The sequence below is a fragment of the Platalea leucorodia genome, assembly GCF_965183815.1.
Source record: "Platalea leucorodia genome assembly, chromosome: 3".
NCBI lineage: Eukaryota > Metazoa > Chordata > Aves > Pelecaniformes > Threskiornithidae > Platalea > Platalea leucorodia.
In genome coordinates this window covers 10,740,535-10,756,347 of record NC_138825.1, presented here as the reverse complement: position 1 = coordinate 10,756,347, position 15,813 = coordinate 10,740,535, and the positions used below count along the sequence as shown (strand labels likewise).

The 15,813-nt window shown below is 48.5% G+C and overlaps 1 protein-coding gene across 1 annotated transcript in view; it reads right to left on the bottom strand.

The window, feature by feature from the left end:
* The window catches only part of SPRED2 (sprouty related EVH1 domain containing 2), a 66,137-nt gene extending 50,560 nt beyond the window's left edge, over nucleotides 1-15,577 (bottom strand). The window contains exon 1 of the mRNA XM_082305834.1: nucleotides 15,501-15,577. Within this exon, the coding sequence (XP_082161960.1) occupies nucleotides 15,501-15,547 (47 nt within the window). The 5' untranslated portion in view covers nucleotides 15,548-15,577. The remainder of the gene's footprint in view (nucleotides 1-15,500) is intronic.
* Nucleotides 15,578-15,813: the final 236 nt, after the last annotated feature.

Below are 15,813 nucleotides of genomic sequence, written 5' to 3'. Positions count from 1 at the left end.
CGAAAGGAAGAACATGTTCAGCACACTGCCTAGCTAAAGAAATAAAAATAAATTAAAAATCCACTCTGCCGCAATCCTGCTCCATGACACGGGCAGACTAATTTATGCATGATCCATAATACAGACGAGCACTAAATGGCAAAGTGTTCACAAAACTAGAGCTACAGTCATAGACGATGTAAGCCAAGACCGCTGTGCTTTGCAACGTGAGGAAGAAGCCTGCACGACGCTTGCAGCTACCAAAACCTTGCAGCTACCATGCATGTCTGCACCAACACGCTGAGGGACCCCATCGCAAACCTCATTCTTGAGCTGTCGCAACCAAAGGCACGGCCTCGCAAAGGCTGCCACCGGCATTTGGGCAGGACACTGTATCTGCAAGCCACCTCCCGGTCACCAAACACACGGGAAACACCTTATATAAACAGGTTTCTTGCAAGCTTATATATCCCTGTGCCAGGTGGCTGTGTGTTTTTGTATGAAAACCCACAAAGACCAATCTCGGAGAGATTTTTTCCATGTCTGCCTGCACACATTTGATCGGAGGGAAGACCGTAACCGCCTTCTGACCTTTACAACAAGCCACTCTTGACAAAATTAAGGCTATCCTGCAGAGGGAAATTACCACATACAGAAGCAAATATCTTCCTTAAGCACAAAAGAGGTTAGTATATTTTGCATTTTAATTAGATCATGAATGACAAAGCCGCATTCCTGCAAAAAAGTTCCTGTATTCAAGATGTTCCAAAATAAAATGAATATACAGAGACTGGATTTTAGCCTTTACGTATTTCCTTCCCCATATTTAAGGTCTACAATTTTCTGAAGTTAAATATAAAATAGCAAGAACGTGTACAAGCTGTGAACACGCACAACCTTTCAACTTTTTATTCAGTTAAGCAAAGAAACTCTTGCACAGCAGTGTTCATGTTCCCTGCAACCCAGCACCTTCCAACAAGCCACATTTTCCCCTCTCTCCAGTCTTGAGTTTTCTCTGGGTTTTAAAAATTTAACTTTGCTGTCAAGGGAGTTTCTAAATCCCCTTTATGAATTATACAGCAAGAGATCCCTGAACCAGGTGCTCAACCAAGCGCATTCCTATTGGAGCCATCCAAGGAAAACCCTGCTTGGTTTTCTGCCATCTTGCCAACCTAGGGCATCTCAGGCAATCTACAGGCAGGACTTTCCTGGACCTTATATTATGCATCCTATAGGAAAGGATTTTAAACTTCCAGAGTTTTTTTTCTGTCCGAATGTGAAGCTAACCATCAAATCAGCGAGACACCCCAATGGATTACGTCCTCTCATTGATGAAGAGTTATCGTTTTCAAGTGTCTTGAAATGCACGACACAACAGGAAAATTTACCTATATATCGAAGAAAACCTTTCTGCATTTTCTGTAGTTGTTGCAAGAGACCTCGAGCACAGCTTTAGGCACCAGACAGTTTTCTCCTAACACAACACCACTTCTGTAAAACGCGGCACGGTTCCCTTTATTGTTTGCTTTGCACCGTGGACTTCCACGCCGCACGCCTTTCCTCGCCAACCACAGCCGTCCGTCATGCTTCAGTCAACTCTCCCTGGCTATTTACTTAAGGCTGGGTACGGCCAGGAATTCCTTCGCGTAACAAAATGTACAAACGTGCTTTTATACGGTGCATTTCAGCGCCGGAGAGTGCTCTCAAGGAGTTTCCCTCTTCTGTCCTGAAGAGCTCGTTTTACTCCGAGGTTCAGGGAGCAGCAGAAGTTTCTTCCTGACACAAGTCACACGCAGAAGCAGAGGAAGGGGGCTGAGTATTTATTCCTTCCACCTAAGGAAACGACAGCTTAAAGAGTGGTTGGGTTATTAGTTGTTGCAAGTCTCTTTCAATTCAAGAACTAGCTAAACCCAAAGCACCCCTCTCACTCGGGCTATTTTGCAAATAGGGGCTCAGCGTGACCTTGTGCTCCCTGCTGCTTCACGGAAGAAAGCAGAATTGGGCTTTCCTCTGCAAACCTTATAGCAATTCGGCGCTGCCAAGCAAATGCATAAAACTGCTGTCACTGTACCTCTGGAGTCACCTGAAGCCGCATGGGCATCACGCATCGGGGTGACATCGAGCGCGCAAGGTGATGAGGATGAGCCTGAACTAGCAGTTGGGGTTGATGCCAACAGCACGTCCCCCGCTATCCTGCCACGCTGCTGGGCATCTGCGCTCTGCCAGGAGCCGCAAAATAAGACATTGTGCTAGGCTTAAGGGGTAAGAAAAAAGCCAGGTGCTCTGCACCTGGTAAGAAACAAGCCTCTGAACGATAACCCAAGGAAGACGCACACCATCTGACACGAAGACACTGTCTGCAGACATGAAGAAGATTCACTTCTGCTGGTCAAAAAAAAAAAAAAAAAACAAAACAAAAAACAAAACAGTCACCACCTTTCCATGCCGACTGTAGCAAGGGGTGACCCAACTGGCCCAGGTTCACTTTGTGGAAAGTTCATAAAACCACAAACTGGAATGAATCAGTACAAAAACCATTAGTACTTTTTCTGCTGACCTATCACCAATCAAGTCAACAAATTTCTCTGCCATCCCATCCTTCCCTTCTCTCCCCACTGCTCCCATTACACGCAGGGACATTTACTTCCATAGACGCCGCAAAAAAATCCAATACTAACCGTACTCAAAAGAAACACTGGTAGCTATTTACCAAGTATTTTTTTTAAATGCATCCTAATATTTGGACTGTCACTTTCATAAAAAGATGCGGGAGGATGTGAAGGATCTCTCTTCGATGCTCGGTTCATAGCTAAAGGCCAGCTAATGTTAACCATCTGAAGAGACAACCTCTTCCAGGCACAGGGATGCTCCCTGCAACCAACAGCAGCAGTTTTCAGCTAGATCCCTGGAAGTCCACTGAAGGAGTCCTTTATAGCATTAATTGTGACAAACAGCATATGTCATATATTGTCTCCAACTGTTCCACAGATGACGGGTCAGAGACAACAGATCCAGAAGTCCCTCGCAAAAGCAGCTGTGCTTTTCCACCCTTGCTTACAGGACAGGGGTTGGCTTACTGTTGGACGAACACGGCACCTGGCTGCTTTAAACATCTATACCATGAATAGGTAGCCAGGGCTCACCACCCCTGACCCAAGGTGGATGATCATCTGGAGAAGGTCCAACCGGGGATGCTCATTTCTAGTCCCACCTCTACCATTCATACCGCAAGCACAGAAATCAGAGCAACTTTTTCCTTCTTAAAACACATATAGGGAAGTACTACTTGCAGTCGAGTATTTTGAGAAGGGTACCAGGCTCATGTAGAACCACAGCCTGGTAAATGGTCTTGTGAAAAATTATCCCTCCTATTCCTGCAGCAGAGAGGAAGCAGAAGAGGGAAATAGTCTAGTAATATTTAACTGGTTTTTCTTGACACAAAGTTTGCACAAAGGTATGTGTTTTACGGAAATCTCAAAATTTAAGTGCTGGAACAAAGGACACATTTTCCTCTGTTATCATCTTACCCCAAATCAACACACAAACCTTAGATACATCCATAATCCAAAGAGAACTGATTTGCAAAAGCACCTAGTGATTTTATTGCTTAAATCACTGCAAAACTTGGAGTACTTTTTGTCCAACAGAGGCAAAACCAAAGCAGCAAGTGCTCTCCTGCTCACTGCTATTCCCCTTTGGTTTTGTTTCTTTAAGTCAGCGCTGAGAAAGCAAATTAAGCTTCCGACTCTCAGCTCCTATAATCACATGAGTTATATGGCACTGACTCCAGAAGTTTATATATTTTCTTTTTAAAACATGAATGGGAAAGTGTACACAAATACCCTTCTTTCCCCATCCCTTCCTTCCCATAAGGAGGAGTGTTTGTTTTTTTATTCGACCTTATGAAAGGTTGGGGAAGCTATTCCACCAATACTCTGATAAAGGTAGCCCGCGCTTCCTTAGAGATATAGTAAAGGGAAGGAGGGAAAAAAAACACACCACCACCCAAACACCCCCACCAGCAACAAAGCTGCTAGAAATATTTTTTAATGACTTTTGTACAGAACAGCAAATTATATCAACAAATTAACCCGGCTTACAATTCACCTAGAGCTTTCCTGACCAAGAAACATAGAGGTACGCGGGTACAGAGGCACTAAGCACAGCAGAATTTCGGCGCTCCATAGCCAAACCCTCGTGCTCAAGATAAAAATGCCTCAGATGGCGCTTTTTGTGTTTCAATTTATAGATCTTCATGATCACCATTTCTAAAATAATCCATGCGGCTTCTAACTTTAGGGAACAGTCTTTTTTGTTGCTAATGGGGGGCTTTTCTGCACACCACGGAAATGTATTTCAGGGACCTTGTTTAAAGGCATGCATGCAGAACAAAACCAAATGAGTGGCTGGTGGCAGACTTCGTTAAGCTGTAATTTTTTTTCATTCACAGGCTGTGATTTCGAAGGGCTCCTTAACCGCTCGCTGTGGGGCGATCGGCACGGCTGAGGTCAACAGCCGCACCGACCGCTAGCTCCACACCCAAAAACTGGGAGACCCCAGCTAGATCTCAGCCTCTGGGTACACAAGCATTTCTGGGACCTAATAATAAAACTGGGAGAGAAGCAAGATTTTTAATGTGCAAACACAGGAGAGATGTTGGGTAAAAACATCATTGTACCACAAGCACACACATCACGAAGCCCAGCATCATGCAAGACAGCCACAGCAATCCCAGGTCCAACAAACTCTTTTGGAGTTCAATCCAAGGCATCAAAATAAGCCTATGTCTGCCTCCCCTTTAACTGCTGTCCGTTAATCATTTCTACACGTAACAGATACATAATAAGCACAATTTTTAGGTGGGGGAAGACCCCCACAAACATGCACATGTGAAATCAAATGGATAAAATCACCGACCCTCCTTCTGCCTCTGCCCATCCGCACCAAGCCGCGCAACTCTGCGTTTAGAAGGTTTTTAACCAAAAATGGTCACTTATCCAGACGAACTGACCTGGCAAGGTTTATGACTTCTGGGTAAGAGTGAGAGAGATGCAGACTTTTTAGTAACTGATAAAAGCACGGACAGACCTGATGAACAGCTAAAAAAAAAAAGTTGACGTTTATCACATAACTTGTTTTAGGAACTACTGTAAAAAGGCACATTGCTGACCTGATAAGATCTTTCAGACCAGTAGAGTTTATGTACACATAGGCATAGGGGGAAATGGTTTATTTGGGCTTTAAGGTTCTTCCTGTAGGACGCAGTGTTTATAAAGGGTATTTCTAGAACTTCCTGACTGCATTTGTGAGACCGCGCTCTCCGTACGCCTCCAGCTCCTCTCCACACCAGCCTGCCTTGTCCGCAATATTTATACCCAGCGCCTTAGAAGTAGAGAGGCTCTTGATGCTTCACGACAAGTCCCACGGTTCAGCACGACCGAGCTCCAAGTCACTAAGGTGGACAAGATACAGGACAAATATAGTTCTTCTGGATGTGTTTTTTCCCAGAAAAATCTGCAAGTTATCCTTGTCTATAATACACATAATGGCGTTTGGGTTTCTAACTGCATATTTAAAATGCATTTAGTCCCCTTTCTCCCCCTTTCCTATCACTCCCCCTTTAATTTTTTATTTTATTTACTGTTTTTAACCAAGCTAGCTAACTCTCTACATTTCACTTCCTTCAGACAACAAGCAGAAGCTCATCTCCAGCATTGCTTAATTACTTTCCAGCCATTCAACATTTGGGCTCTCATGCAGTATTACAATACCGAAATGCTAAATACTTGCAGAGAAAAAAAAAAACAGGAAATTTTTCTCTTAAGCAGCTCTAGTGGTTTAGTTGTACTGCAGCCTTTTAGTCCTGTTTTTAAACACAGAAAACAAGCTCTGCACTAAGTTTTTCCTCTAGTTCAACTAAACATCAGATGCCTTTTTAAAAACACAAGGTCATTCAAGCAACGCAAGTATCAGAATTACTATTTTACAAAACCATACCATTTCCTAACCTTTCTATCTTTACAGCCACCAAACTGCATACATCCAGTAACATGTAAAGCAATGACGGGCTGCAACCAGCTTAACACCTCCCGTGCCAAGTTTCAGTCAAGGATGAATTATGTTGGCAGCACTATAAATCTCCAGCGATAAAAGTTTTTGCTGTAATTTCACCAGTATTTAAAAAAAAAAAAAAAAAAGGCACAAGCATGCTCCGCTGACGTATCAGTGGCTTGTCTGTAATTTATACACACACTTTAAATACATGGAGTGTAACAAGCTCTGAAATAGAGGGATTTATGCTGCGGTCTAACAGGGGTGGCTCTACCCTGGCTCTCCATCCCCACTGAGGCAGCGGGGGTTTTTACTAAAGTTAAAAAATACAAATAAAAACTAAAAAGAAATCAGCGCTAAGGAATCAGGCACCTTGGGTTTTAGGAAACATAATCAAATAAGGCGGCTGCATTGCCAAAACCATGGGGAAGATGGTAAGAAGGCAGGTCAAGCCCACACTTTCAGCAACATGCTCTCCATGAAGCTCTTCAGCAGCCAACCTGGCAGCAGAGGAGGGTGGATTTCTCAGCTTGCCAGCATCGTGAGGACCCACTGCACTGGGCATCTAAGGCAAAATTAGGCACTTGGCTCCCCATCATGCTGCTGGACTTCTGTCCTCGCACCCCTACCCATGCAGTACGGACAAAGGATGGAGAGATGCAAAGGTCCAAGCGTGAAAGGAATCATGCTATTGAACAAAAACTAAGTTAAACAGCTGAAAAAACTCAAAGCGTGCTTTCAATTAGCCCAGGTGATACTTTCTGATCTCTACGTAATTTTTAAGAACCAGACTGTTTGTAAATAACCTGCAACCCCAGACCCAGAAGCCCTGCAGCAGCAGCCAAGTTTACTTGCTGGCTCCGCTGATACCTTCCAGCAACTCATTATGGCATCCCTTTGATTTCTGGAAAACAAAAAAAGTAGCTCTCCAGTATTAACACCTGGATACTACTTCTTTTCCCAGCCCTCAGAGATCTTGTAAAGACACCACAACCAACCATCCTGGTGGTACCCTCCTGGCACCCCAGCCCAGAGGCCGGGTGATGGGCTGCAGGGGAGGAAGGATGCGCATGATGAGCTGCCTGGGCCGCCGCTTGCTATGGGAGCACGAACGCAGCTATTCACCCCCCCTTCCCTCCTTTTGTCCCAACTCGAGGCAAAACACACGCTTCCCTATATGCTGCAACTTGAAGCATTAGTAACCTTATATCAGCTTGGGGGCATACCTTTCCACTCATAGAAACCACGTAAACAGCCAGCTTGCCTTCCAAGCACTTAAAAACCCAGGCGGGAGTGTTTGGACATGTCAGCAGAAGCAGCGCAGCGAGCGGAGGTGAGCTGAGCTCTGGGCTTTCAGCGAGCACAAGCGCCTGATGCAGAGGGGCGAGCGTGACGGGTATCTTTTGGGGAGCATCCCCCTCACCACGGGGACTTGCTCAAGGTGCTACGGGTGGAGTCATTTCAGCTGCAGAAAAATGAGCGTTGCCCATGTTTAAAGGGAGGAACCCCCCACCTAGAAACAGATATACACAAGGCTATGGGAGAGCCTTCTTTCACCCTATGTTCCCCCCCTGAAAAATGCTTTCCACCACCAGTATGTGAATTAATAAATAAATAAAAAGCATAAACGGTCTAGCGACTCAAAAAAGAAAGAGAAAAAAAATATGACACAGATGCATTTTAGCTCAGATGCTAATTGCTGCTAGTAGCATCAACTTATCAACTAATCCTAACCACATCATTTAAGAAATGTTGTCCTTCCGCAGGCGAGTGGAGGACGAGGAAGGAGCTGGTAGGCGAGACCGTGGTGCTGCAACAGGCTCCGGTGCTCAGGGAAGAAGCTTTGTGATTTCCCACAGCGTTTTGAAACTCTGACTGCTGGGCAAACACCTTCAGCGTATTTCAGCTATTGCAAAGGAAACTAATCTTGCTCCTAACTACTTGCCGAACAGGCAAGCAATGCTCAACATTTTAATGTACAGTGCAGGGAGGGAAGCTCCCTAGTCTTCAGGCCCACTTTTAACTAGCAAAAAAAGAAGTAATGGGACTATCCAAACAGGACATATGTATAATGCAATTAAAAAAAATATATATATAATCTAAGTGTTTCCAGACCTCCTCGGGACTTGAGTGCATGTGCAGAACATGCTCCTGTCCTTGCATGGCAGCACAGGTCCTTACAAGCAGAGAAACATGTTTCCCATACACTAGATCAAAAGACACTATCAGGTTTTACAACACATCGCCCAGCGCCATCAATGCGAGTCTCACAACGAGCAACGGCAGAGGTGTAATAGCGACCAACTCAACTTTCCTATTAAAAAAAGGGGGGGGAAGTGGCTGCTCTCAACAAGAGACACACTTTTGTTCCTAGAGAGATGTGCACAGCTAACAAGTCCTAATGTTACTTTCGAAAGGCCATTTAATACACACGCAAACAAAAAAATCCATTTAATTGCTTAGGTAGTTCACTAAAGATGCTATTTTTGGCTTGCATTTTGCCTAGTTTCTGTAGCACCTCGGACAAAAAGCACTAGCTAGCAAGGAACGAGCTCCACCACCTTGGTAGTCTTCAGGCCATGAAACGCTTTTCTCCTTGCTAGGCACTGCTGCCAAAGTCCAAGCACTTTATGGAGGGGGGCAACTCTGCAATCTCACTTTTGAAAACACCACAGATGGGGAAATCAAGTAATTTTGTTAAAAAGCCCTACAACCCCTCCCCTCCTTCCCCACACTTGCCAGTAAGAAGTTTCCTTCCTAGCTGGAATAGCCATCAGCTATCGGGCTCAGCTGATAGACTCAAGATCTCTCCTCCGATTACAGCATATGTAGGAGTTGAGAACAAAGGGGAAGGGAAAAAAAAAACATAAAACCCAAAACATAGTCCTTGAAGTGCGAGTTGCAAGTGAAAAAAGTCAAAGAAAGTTATTCAAAGAGCCTAAGAACAACAGAGACAAAAATAATAATTTGGGTTAAATCTCACTTAGGCCTACTGCAACAGGTAGAACCTGCCAGCTATTGGCCTAAAGATTTTTAGCAGCCTTGAAAGCACACTTTGTAATGCTGCTTTTGATAAAACACAGCTTACTTCCAAGGTGAAGCATTTACTTCTACTGCATGAAGCAGAGAGCGTTTCGCTCCAATGGCTACATCAGGTGTATGTTATGGGAGACCACCTTCCCCTGATGCTAGGGAGAAAATATCGCCAGTGGAGACAGCGGGGTTTGGTTTGCACCAGGAGCTGCAGTGATGGCAGAAGTCCTGCTTCCAGACAAGAGTGACATGTGAAGGAATAGAAATAAAATAAGAGGCAAAAAAAACCCCAAGAGTGCAGGCGAAAGGAAACGAAAGAGCACAAAACAAGAACCGAAACGGAGAAAGCAGGCAGGAAAGCACAGAAACCCAGCGGAAGGAGGGAACAGCCCCTCATCTCCAGCTCTGCACAGAGAGCTGCTCCAGCCTCGGATGGAGGCAAAGCCACATCTCCCGCACCGGAGAGCCGGGCAGCGGGGCGAGCCCGCTTCCCTGGGTGCGTGATGGGTACAGGGCAGGGCAGGGAAGAACCACCGGTGACTTTGCTAGAGGAGGGACAGCAACGAGACGGAGTGAAGACATCCTTCTGGACTTAAAGGAGCTGCTCTTCCTCCACCCGCGCAACATTTGGTTGACATTGAGCTGGACTAGAAAAAGAGGTGAGGAGCACCACTATGGTATTTGCAGGTGCCAACACGGATAGTCACGCTGATATGATAAAAACCTTAAAAACAACCACGCCAGAGGGCAGAAGCGCAGTATTCTGGCATTGCTTTGCTATTCTTGCTGCATTAGCAGGGCTCACCCCTGACTGGGTTTCTGCAACCCGCCACCCTCGACTCACCAAGCGGAGGGGACCAGCAGACGGCCAACCTTGCCGCGCGAGGAAACGAGGCATGAGAAACTACGCGGGCAAACCCAACCTTTGCTCCGAAAAGCTGATGCAAAACCAAAGGTGAGGGTTAGGTGCAAAGGGAAGGCATCAAGAAGGTGGCCGGCGGAGCCCAGCTGCATTTCTCCGCAGCTTCAGAGCTTCGGGTTTTCAGTTACTGAGCGAGCACCAGAAAAATAAATGATTAAAGGAAATTTGACAAGGAAAGGGGGTGGACGTGGGTAGGGAAAAGGGAAGGAAGAAAAAGAAAACTCACAAAATCTTGGCAGAAAACCAACAGGGTGGAAAAGAAACAAAAAAAAAAAAGGAGCATTAGAAACCATCAGCTACGTTGACCCATGGCCAAGGTGGGAAGAAAGGGCCAGTGCAAATAAGGTGCTGGGAGATGCTGCACCGCTCTGCTTGCTGGCAAGCTTGGAGAAGACCTCTCTTATACTGCTGGGATTTATATGACAACAGCTTCTCACTTGCTTTCTGTAGTCCACAGAAACGGGGACCGCCGCGGCTCGCATCTGCTGTCAATCTGTCGATCAACTCCGCAGTCTATTTGTGCCTTTTTTAGTCGAGTGACCTTTTTTATTTCTTTTTAAATTTCTGCATTGCTTCAGAAGTTTAAGTCCTCCAAAAATCAAATGCTCCACTGAGCAAACAAGGCATATATCAAAAACACAGTCTCCAGAGCTGTACTTTTAGTTTTACTCATCTCTGTGCCCTCTCCACTCCTGCACATCTCTTGCAAGAAGGATTACCTCCTACTGTTAAAAAAGGGGGGAAGAAAAAAAGGAAAAATAAAACACTTTTTTCAATGAATTTATTGAAGGGAGCAGTTCCTAAGCTGGTCCTAAGAGCAGAGAAAGCAAGCGGTGCACCTTTGCCAACGAGCCACAAGATCTCAACTTCTGCAGAAACAGAGCACTGCCATTCAACAGGCTCGATCAGCGTGCAACCCTGCTCGCGTCAGGATGCGGCCAACTGCCTGCACCCTTTCGGTACTCAAACTTTCCAAGTACATCTCTCCCAGGTTTAATACCTCCGGAAGATCATTTATTCTTATTCTGCTGGAGGGAAGGAAATTGAATTTACCCATTCCTCAAGCATGCCAGAATATAAGAAAGCAAAAGGAGGTATTGAAACCAATAGTTAAGTTGTCTCTTGGTCCTCAGCTCCTATTTTCCAGCCTGGTCCAGAAGAAGAAGGACAATTACCATCATCTCCCTGTGGTTCAGTGGCTGACAGGAAACAATTTTGTGGTTTAAATCCAGCTACCAGTGAACCGAGTCCACGTTAAGAGCGAGCCTCGCCGCACAACGTACTTTTGTTTGCAGCCTCGGGATTTAATTAAAACGGGCAGATAAAGCCTACCTTTTAACCCACGCTCGAGGGTGCGCCCCAGCAAGATAAAAAAAACAGGCTGCAAAAACAGGTCGAAGATGATCCTATTGCTGGTGCAGCATCTGCACCACGCTCGAACGCCGTCCCACCACGCGTCTTGCCGACGGGAGCCTCGCTGAAAAACCTCACTTTCTGGCCCAAAGGCAGGTTGTTTAGGTTTCTCCTCTTCAATGCAGGACCGGGGTTATCCGAGGGCTGCTTGCAGCCGTAGCATGGACTAACATGCTGAGAAATTCAAGCCCAGCTCCCTCTTGCTTGTGGCGACTCTCTTCCCACAGGTCTCCCTTCCAGCTGTCTGACCAAACACCCCCTCCACACGTCTTCCACCTACAGCTCCTTTCCAAGTCACTTTCAAGACAGAAGTAGAAAGGGTAAATCCCTTTTTTTTCATCCTTCATCCAACAGAGCTATTATACCCTTACAAACAGCAAATTCTCCCAGTAACCGAACAAAGCAGCCACTTACATGTCATATTTTAAACAGGCATTTTTTCAGGCCAAGAAATAAACAGTTATATTTTGGCAATCCTTCATTTCCTGTCCTATTTGCGAGCAATAATGTCATGACACAGAGCGTGTCCCATGCCTTCCTCCCCAGCTCAAGCTTGCAGCAAAAACTTAGCTGAATGAGCCACTTATGACAGCTACAGAAAAATCATCAGTATTGGGCAAAAGCATGGTGAAAATGAAGAGGAAAAAAAAAAAAAAGAAAGAAATTAATTTTTCAGCATAAAGGGCAAACTGCAATATTGATAGACTCAGTACTCAGAGCAAGCGTCACTGGCCCCTGCTCAGCGATGGAGGGAAGCGGGATTTTGGGACCAGCGAAAGGACAAACGAGCATGAGTCAAGTTTAATTTTCTTTCCCTGGAACGGGAAAAATGCATCATCCCGAAGCATCAGTGCAATTTCTCGCTGCATTTTGCCATCCCATATGACACTGCAACACCCCCCTACGCTGCCTGAGACATATCCCACTTAACCCAGCTCCTTAAAAACCTCCGGGGGACCGGTCCCACTTGCAAACACTTGGCACGCGCGCTCCGGGCTCGCTGGAATAAATCAAGCGCGCGTTCGCCGAGCGGCGGGGACACCCCGGGGACGCAGCCGCTGCCGGGCTCGGGCAGGGCGTCGCGGCTCCATCCCAAGCAGCAAAAGGCTGCGGACCAACACTTCCTCGTTCTCTGACCTTTTCCATTTAATTACTTCCTGTGACTTTCTTGGAACCGTGCATCGGAACGAGCAGGCGGCAGCCTCCGGGTGTAACCGAATCACTTTAAGGGTTCAGCTCCATCCTCCTACTTACAAGCAGAAAGACGCCAGCAGCCCACCCGGGAGCTGTCGCCTGCGGAGAGGGCACGGCTTGCAGCGGGCAGCTGCCCCTTCTCCTGGGTGCAGGCAGCGCTGCCCAAAACTCTCCCACCACTTATGCTCAGCACCACAGCTTCGTGCCTCCGATTTATTACCAGGCGTCCCCGTTTTTTCCCCCCTCCCGCGATGTGCAAAGGAGAAGCGCGGCAGCATTGGGGAGGGGGGGGGGAAGAGGAAAGCAGAACCAAAGGCTGAGATGCAGAAAGAGGCGCTTGCTTTGCAATGACAAATTGACCTCTAAGTATCGATCTGAAATGGTGCAGTCATGAAGGGACCAATGAGTTTCCAGCATCCTAAGCCCTATTTTTTCCCCTCCTTGGTTTTATAAATTGTTTCAAAACTCAAAATCTTATCGAACTGTTCTCAAGGAATTAAAAAAAAAAAAAAAAGCCAAACCTGGGGGGAAAAACCCCTCACAGTTTACTTGAAGAGGGTTATTTTAAAATGCATCCTGACAGTGGTCCTTTTTTTGTAATCTGGCTGTTAACATTTGCTCACAGTGCACTCAGTGAAATGAGAATAGCTATGCAAATTAAAGCCAGATATCTAGGGCAAATAGCATGCTATACTACCATTGTTCTGACAGCTTGAGAAAACTTATCAGGAGAGCCTGTCCTTATTTCTTTTAACACCATATATATTGAAAAAAAGAAAACAAAAAAATCACTTCACCCACCACCGAAATGAAAAACAACCCATGAGTCACCGGCTTCAGCGACGCTATCAATCAATGCAAGGCTGGAAGTGAAGAGCTTACGAAGGAAACCATGGCTTACCTAAAACACCTCACCGTGCCCTGCAAGGCGAAGGCCTGGATCATGCTGCAACGAGCCCAACTGCAGCCTCCAAAACAGCTGCTCGGGATGCGCGCCGGGGTCAGGACCACGGTGCATCATTTACCCTGAAAGCCAACACATCCAGCTGCCAAGAAAACAGCTACCGCTGGCCTGGGAAGCGGGTTGGGTGCCAGCTCCCCGTCTTGCAGGGACCAAAGCACAACTTTGCTGGGTTGAGCGGTGACCCCGGGAGAGGTGGCGCGACCGGAGAGCCTCCCTCCCCAGCCCAGGTAGGATGCATATGAAACCCGTTAGCCGAAGCCTCCCTCGGCATGGCAGCGCGGCGGCACGTAGAGGAAGAATTTACTCCAAAACAAACTGCAGCCTACAATTAAGGAAAAAAAAAAAACAACAACCCAAACATCAATGCCGAGCGCTCGCTGTTTTACACCGAGACTCACCTCCACACCGAGCCCTGCAGGAAAACGCGTTTGGAGCAACGTCTTCCCGCAAGATGAAGGTTGGCGAGCACCAGCTTTCATCCACTGCATCGGGTTAGGTTTGCCCCTGCGCTCCCCAGCCCAGGGACAGGGACCCACCTCTCCTCCTCTTGTCCAATTTGAGAAATGAAACCAAAAAAACCAAACCAAGAACTGTCGGGTTTTTATTGGGAATGAGTTGGCCACATTTTTCCAGCCTGCGAGGTCATGGCAATCCGCGAGAGAGAAACTCAACTTTTTTTTTTTTTTGGAAGAACCATACCAACTTCAAAATAACCACAATTTCAGAAGCTACATATAAACACATATTTATAGTCTCTTCATTAAGAAGTGCCAAAATAACAATTCCTCTTAACACACACGTTGCAGGCAGAAGCCATTTCCTTCACCACTCACATTTCTCCAGTAAATTGCCTTAAAATAAGTTTGACGTTAGGAAGGTGTAAGCGCAGCACACGCCGCCGATCATGATTTTTTTCGGACTCCAAAAACGGAGCCGAAAAGTTGCACAATTTTGACGCCGCTTTATAAGCCCAGAGAGAAGTCATTTTAAAGCGCGGTACATCCTATGGCACTTGGCACGGAACCAGTCCTGCACGCAAGTGAGTCATTTTTCTTGCCTGTCAAAGCCCAGAAAGAGATAGCCAGGAACAACCTTTGGGCCAGCGCGGCTCGTAAAAGCCTCGCCTGTCATTTCGCTGCAATATCTTTATTTTGGGGAAGAAACATTTAAAAAAAGGGAAAAGAGCACCGTCAGGCATTTTGAAAGCCTCGGTGCGGCCTCTCGGGGGGGTTTATTCTGCGGGGGTGCTCCCGAGCGGGGGTGCCTTTGCGGGGGGGGTGCAGCGGGCACCCGCAGCCCCCCGGGGCGGGGCGGGTACGGGGGGGGTGGCGGTGAATGGGGAGGCCGCCGGTGACCGGGTTTATGAATGCGGCGTCATGTGACGGCGGCGGCGGCCGCCCTCCTATTCACAAAACGGCGGCGGCGGCGGCCGGGGCGGGGATCCGCGACGTCGTGTGTCCCCCCCCGCTCCCGCTTCCCGATCCCAACCCCCCCCCCCCCCCGAAACCCCGGGGGTGCGGGGCGGGGGAAGGGGAGCCACCGCCGCGCTGCCCCCCCCCCCCCGCTTCCGCCGCGGGCCGCTCCCGCCGGGCGCCCCGACCCCCCCAGCCGGGGCGGGGAGAGGTGGCGGCGCGGGGTGCCCGGGGGTGCGCCCCCGCCCCCCCCCCCGCCCCCCGGCCTCCCCGCGCCTCCCGGGGGTTTTTATGAATGAAAAGGCGGTATGCAAATGAGCGCGGCCCGGGGGGGAGCGCGAAATGGCGGATGCGCGGGCGGGCAGCGCGCACACGTACGCGCGTGTCCGTGTCCCTCTGTCCGCCCGCGGTCTGTCTGTGCCTGTGTCTGGGGGGGGGGGAGGGGGGGGGAGAGGGATCCGCACCGGCTCCCGACGGGGCAACAAAGGGTGGCCCCCGCCCGCCGCCCCCGCCCGGCCCCGGCCCCGCTCACTCGTCAGGGTAGGCTTCCTCGGTCATCTTCTCCCCGTCTAGGCTCATCCCTCGCCGCGGGCGGCCGGGCTGCGCCTCCGCATCTTCCTGCGCTTCACATGGCGGGGGAGGCCGCGCCGCGGCGGGCCGGGGCTGGCGGCCGCGCCGGGCCCGACGGCGCGGGAGCGCGGGCGGCGGCGGCGGGGGGTGACGGGGGGTGGGGGGGGGGGGGCTACGGCCGCGCTCGTCGCCGGGCGGCGGCGGCCGGGGGCGGAGGAGGAGGCGGCGAGGCGGCGGTCAGCGCGCCGCGGGGGCGCGGCGGGGCGCGGCGGCGG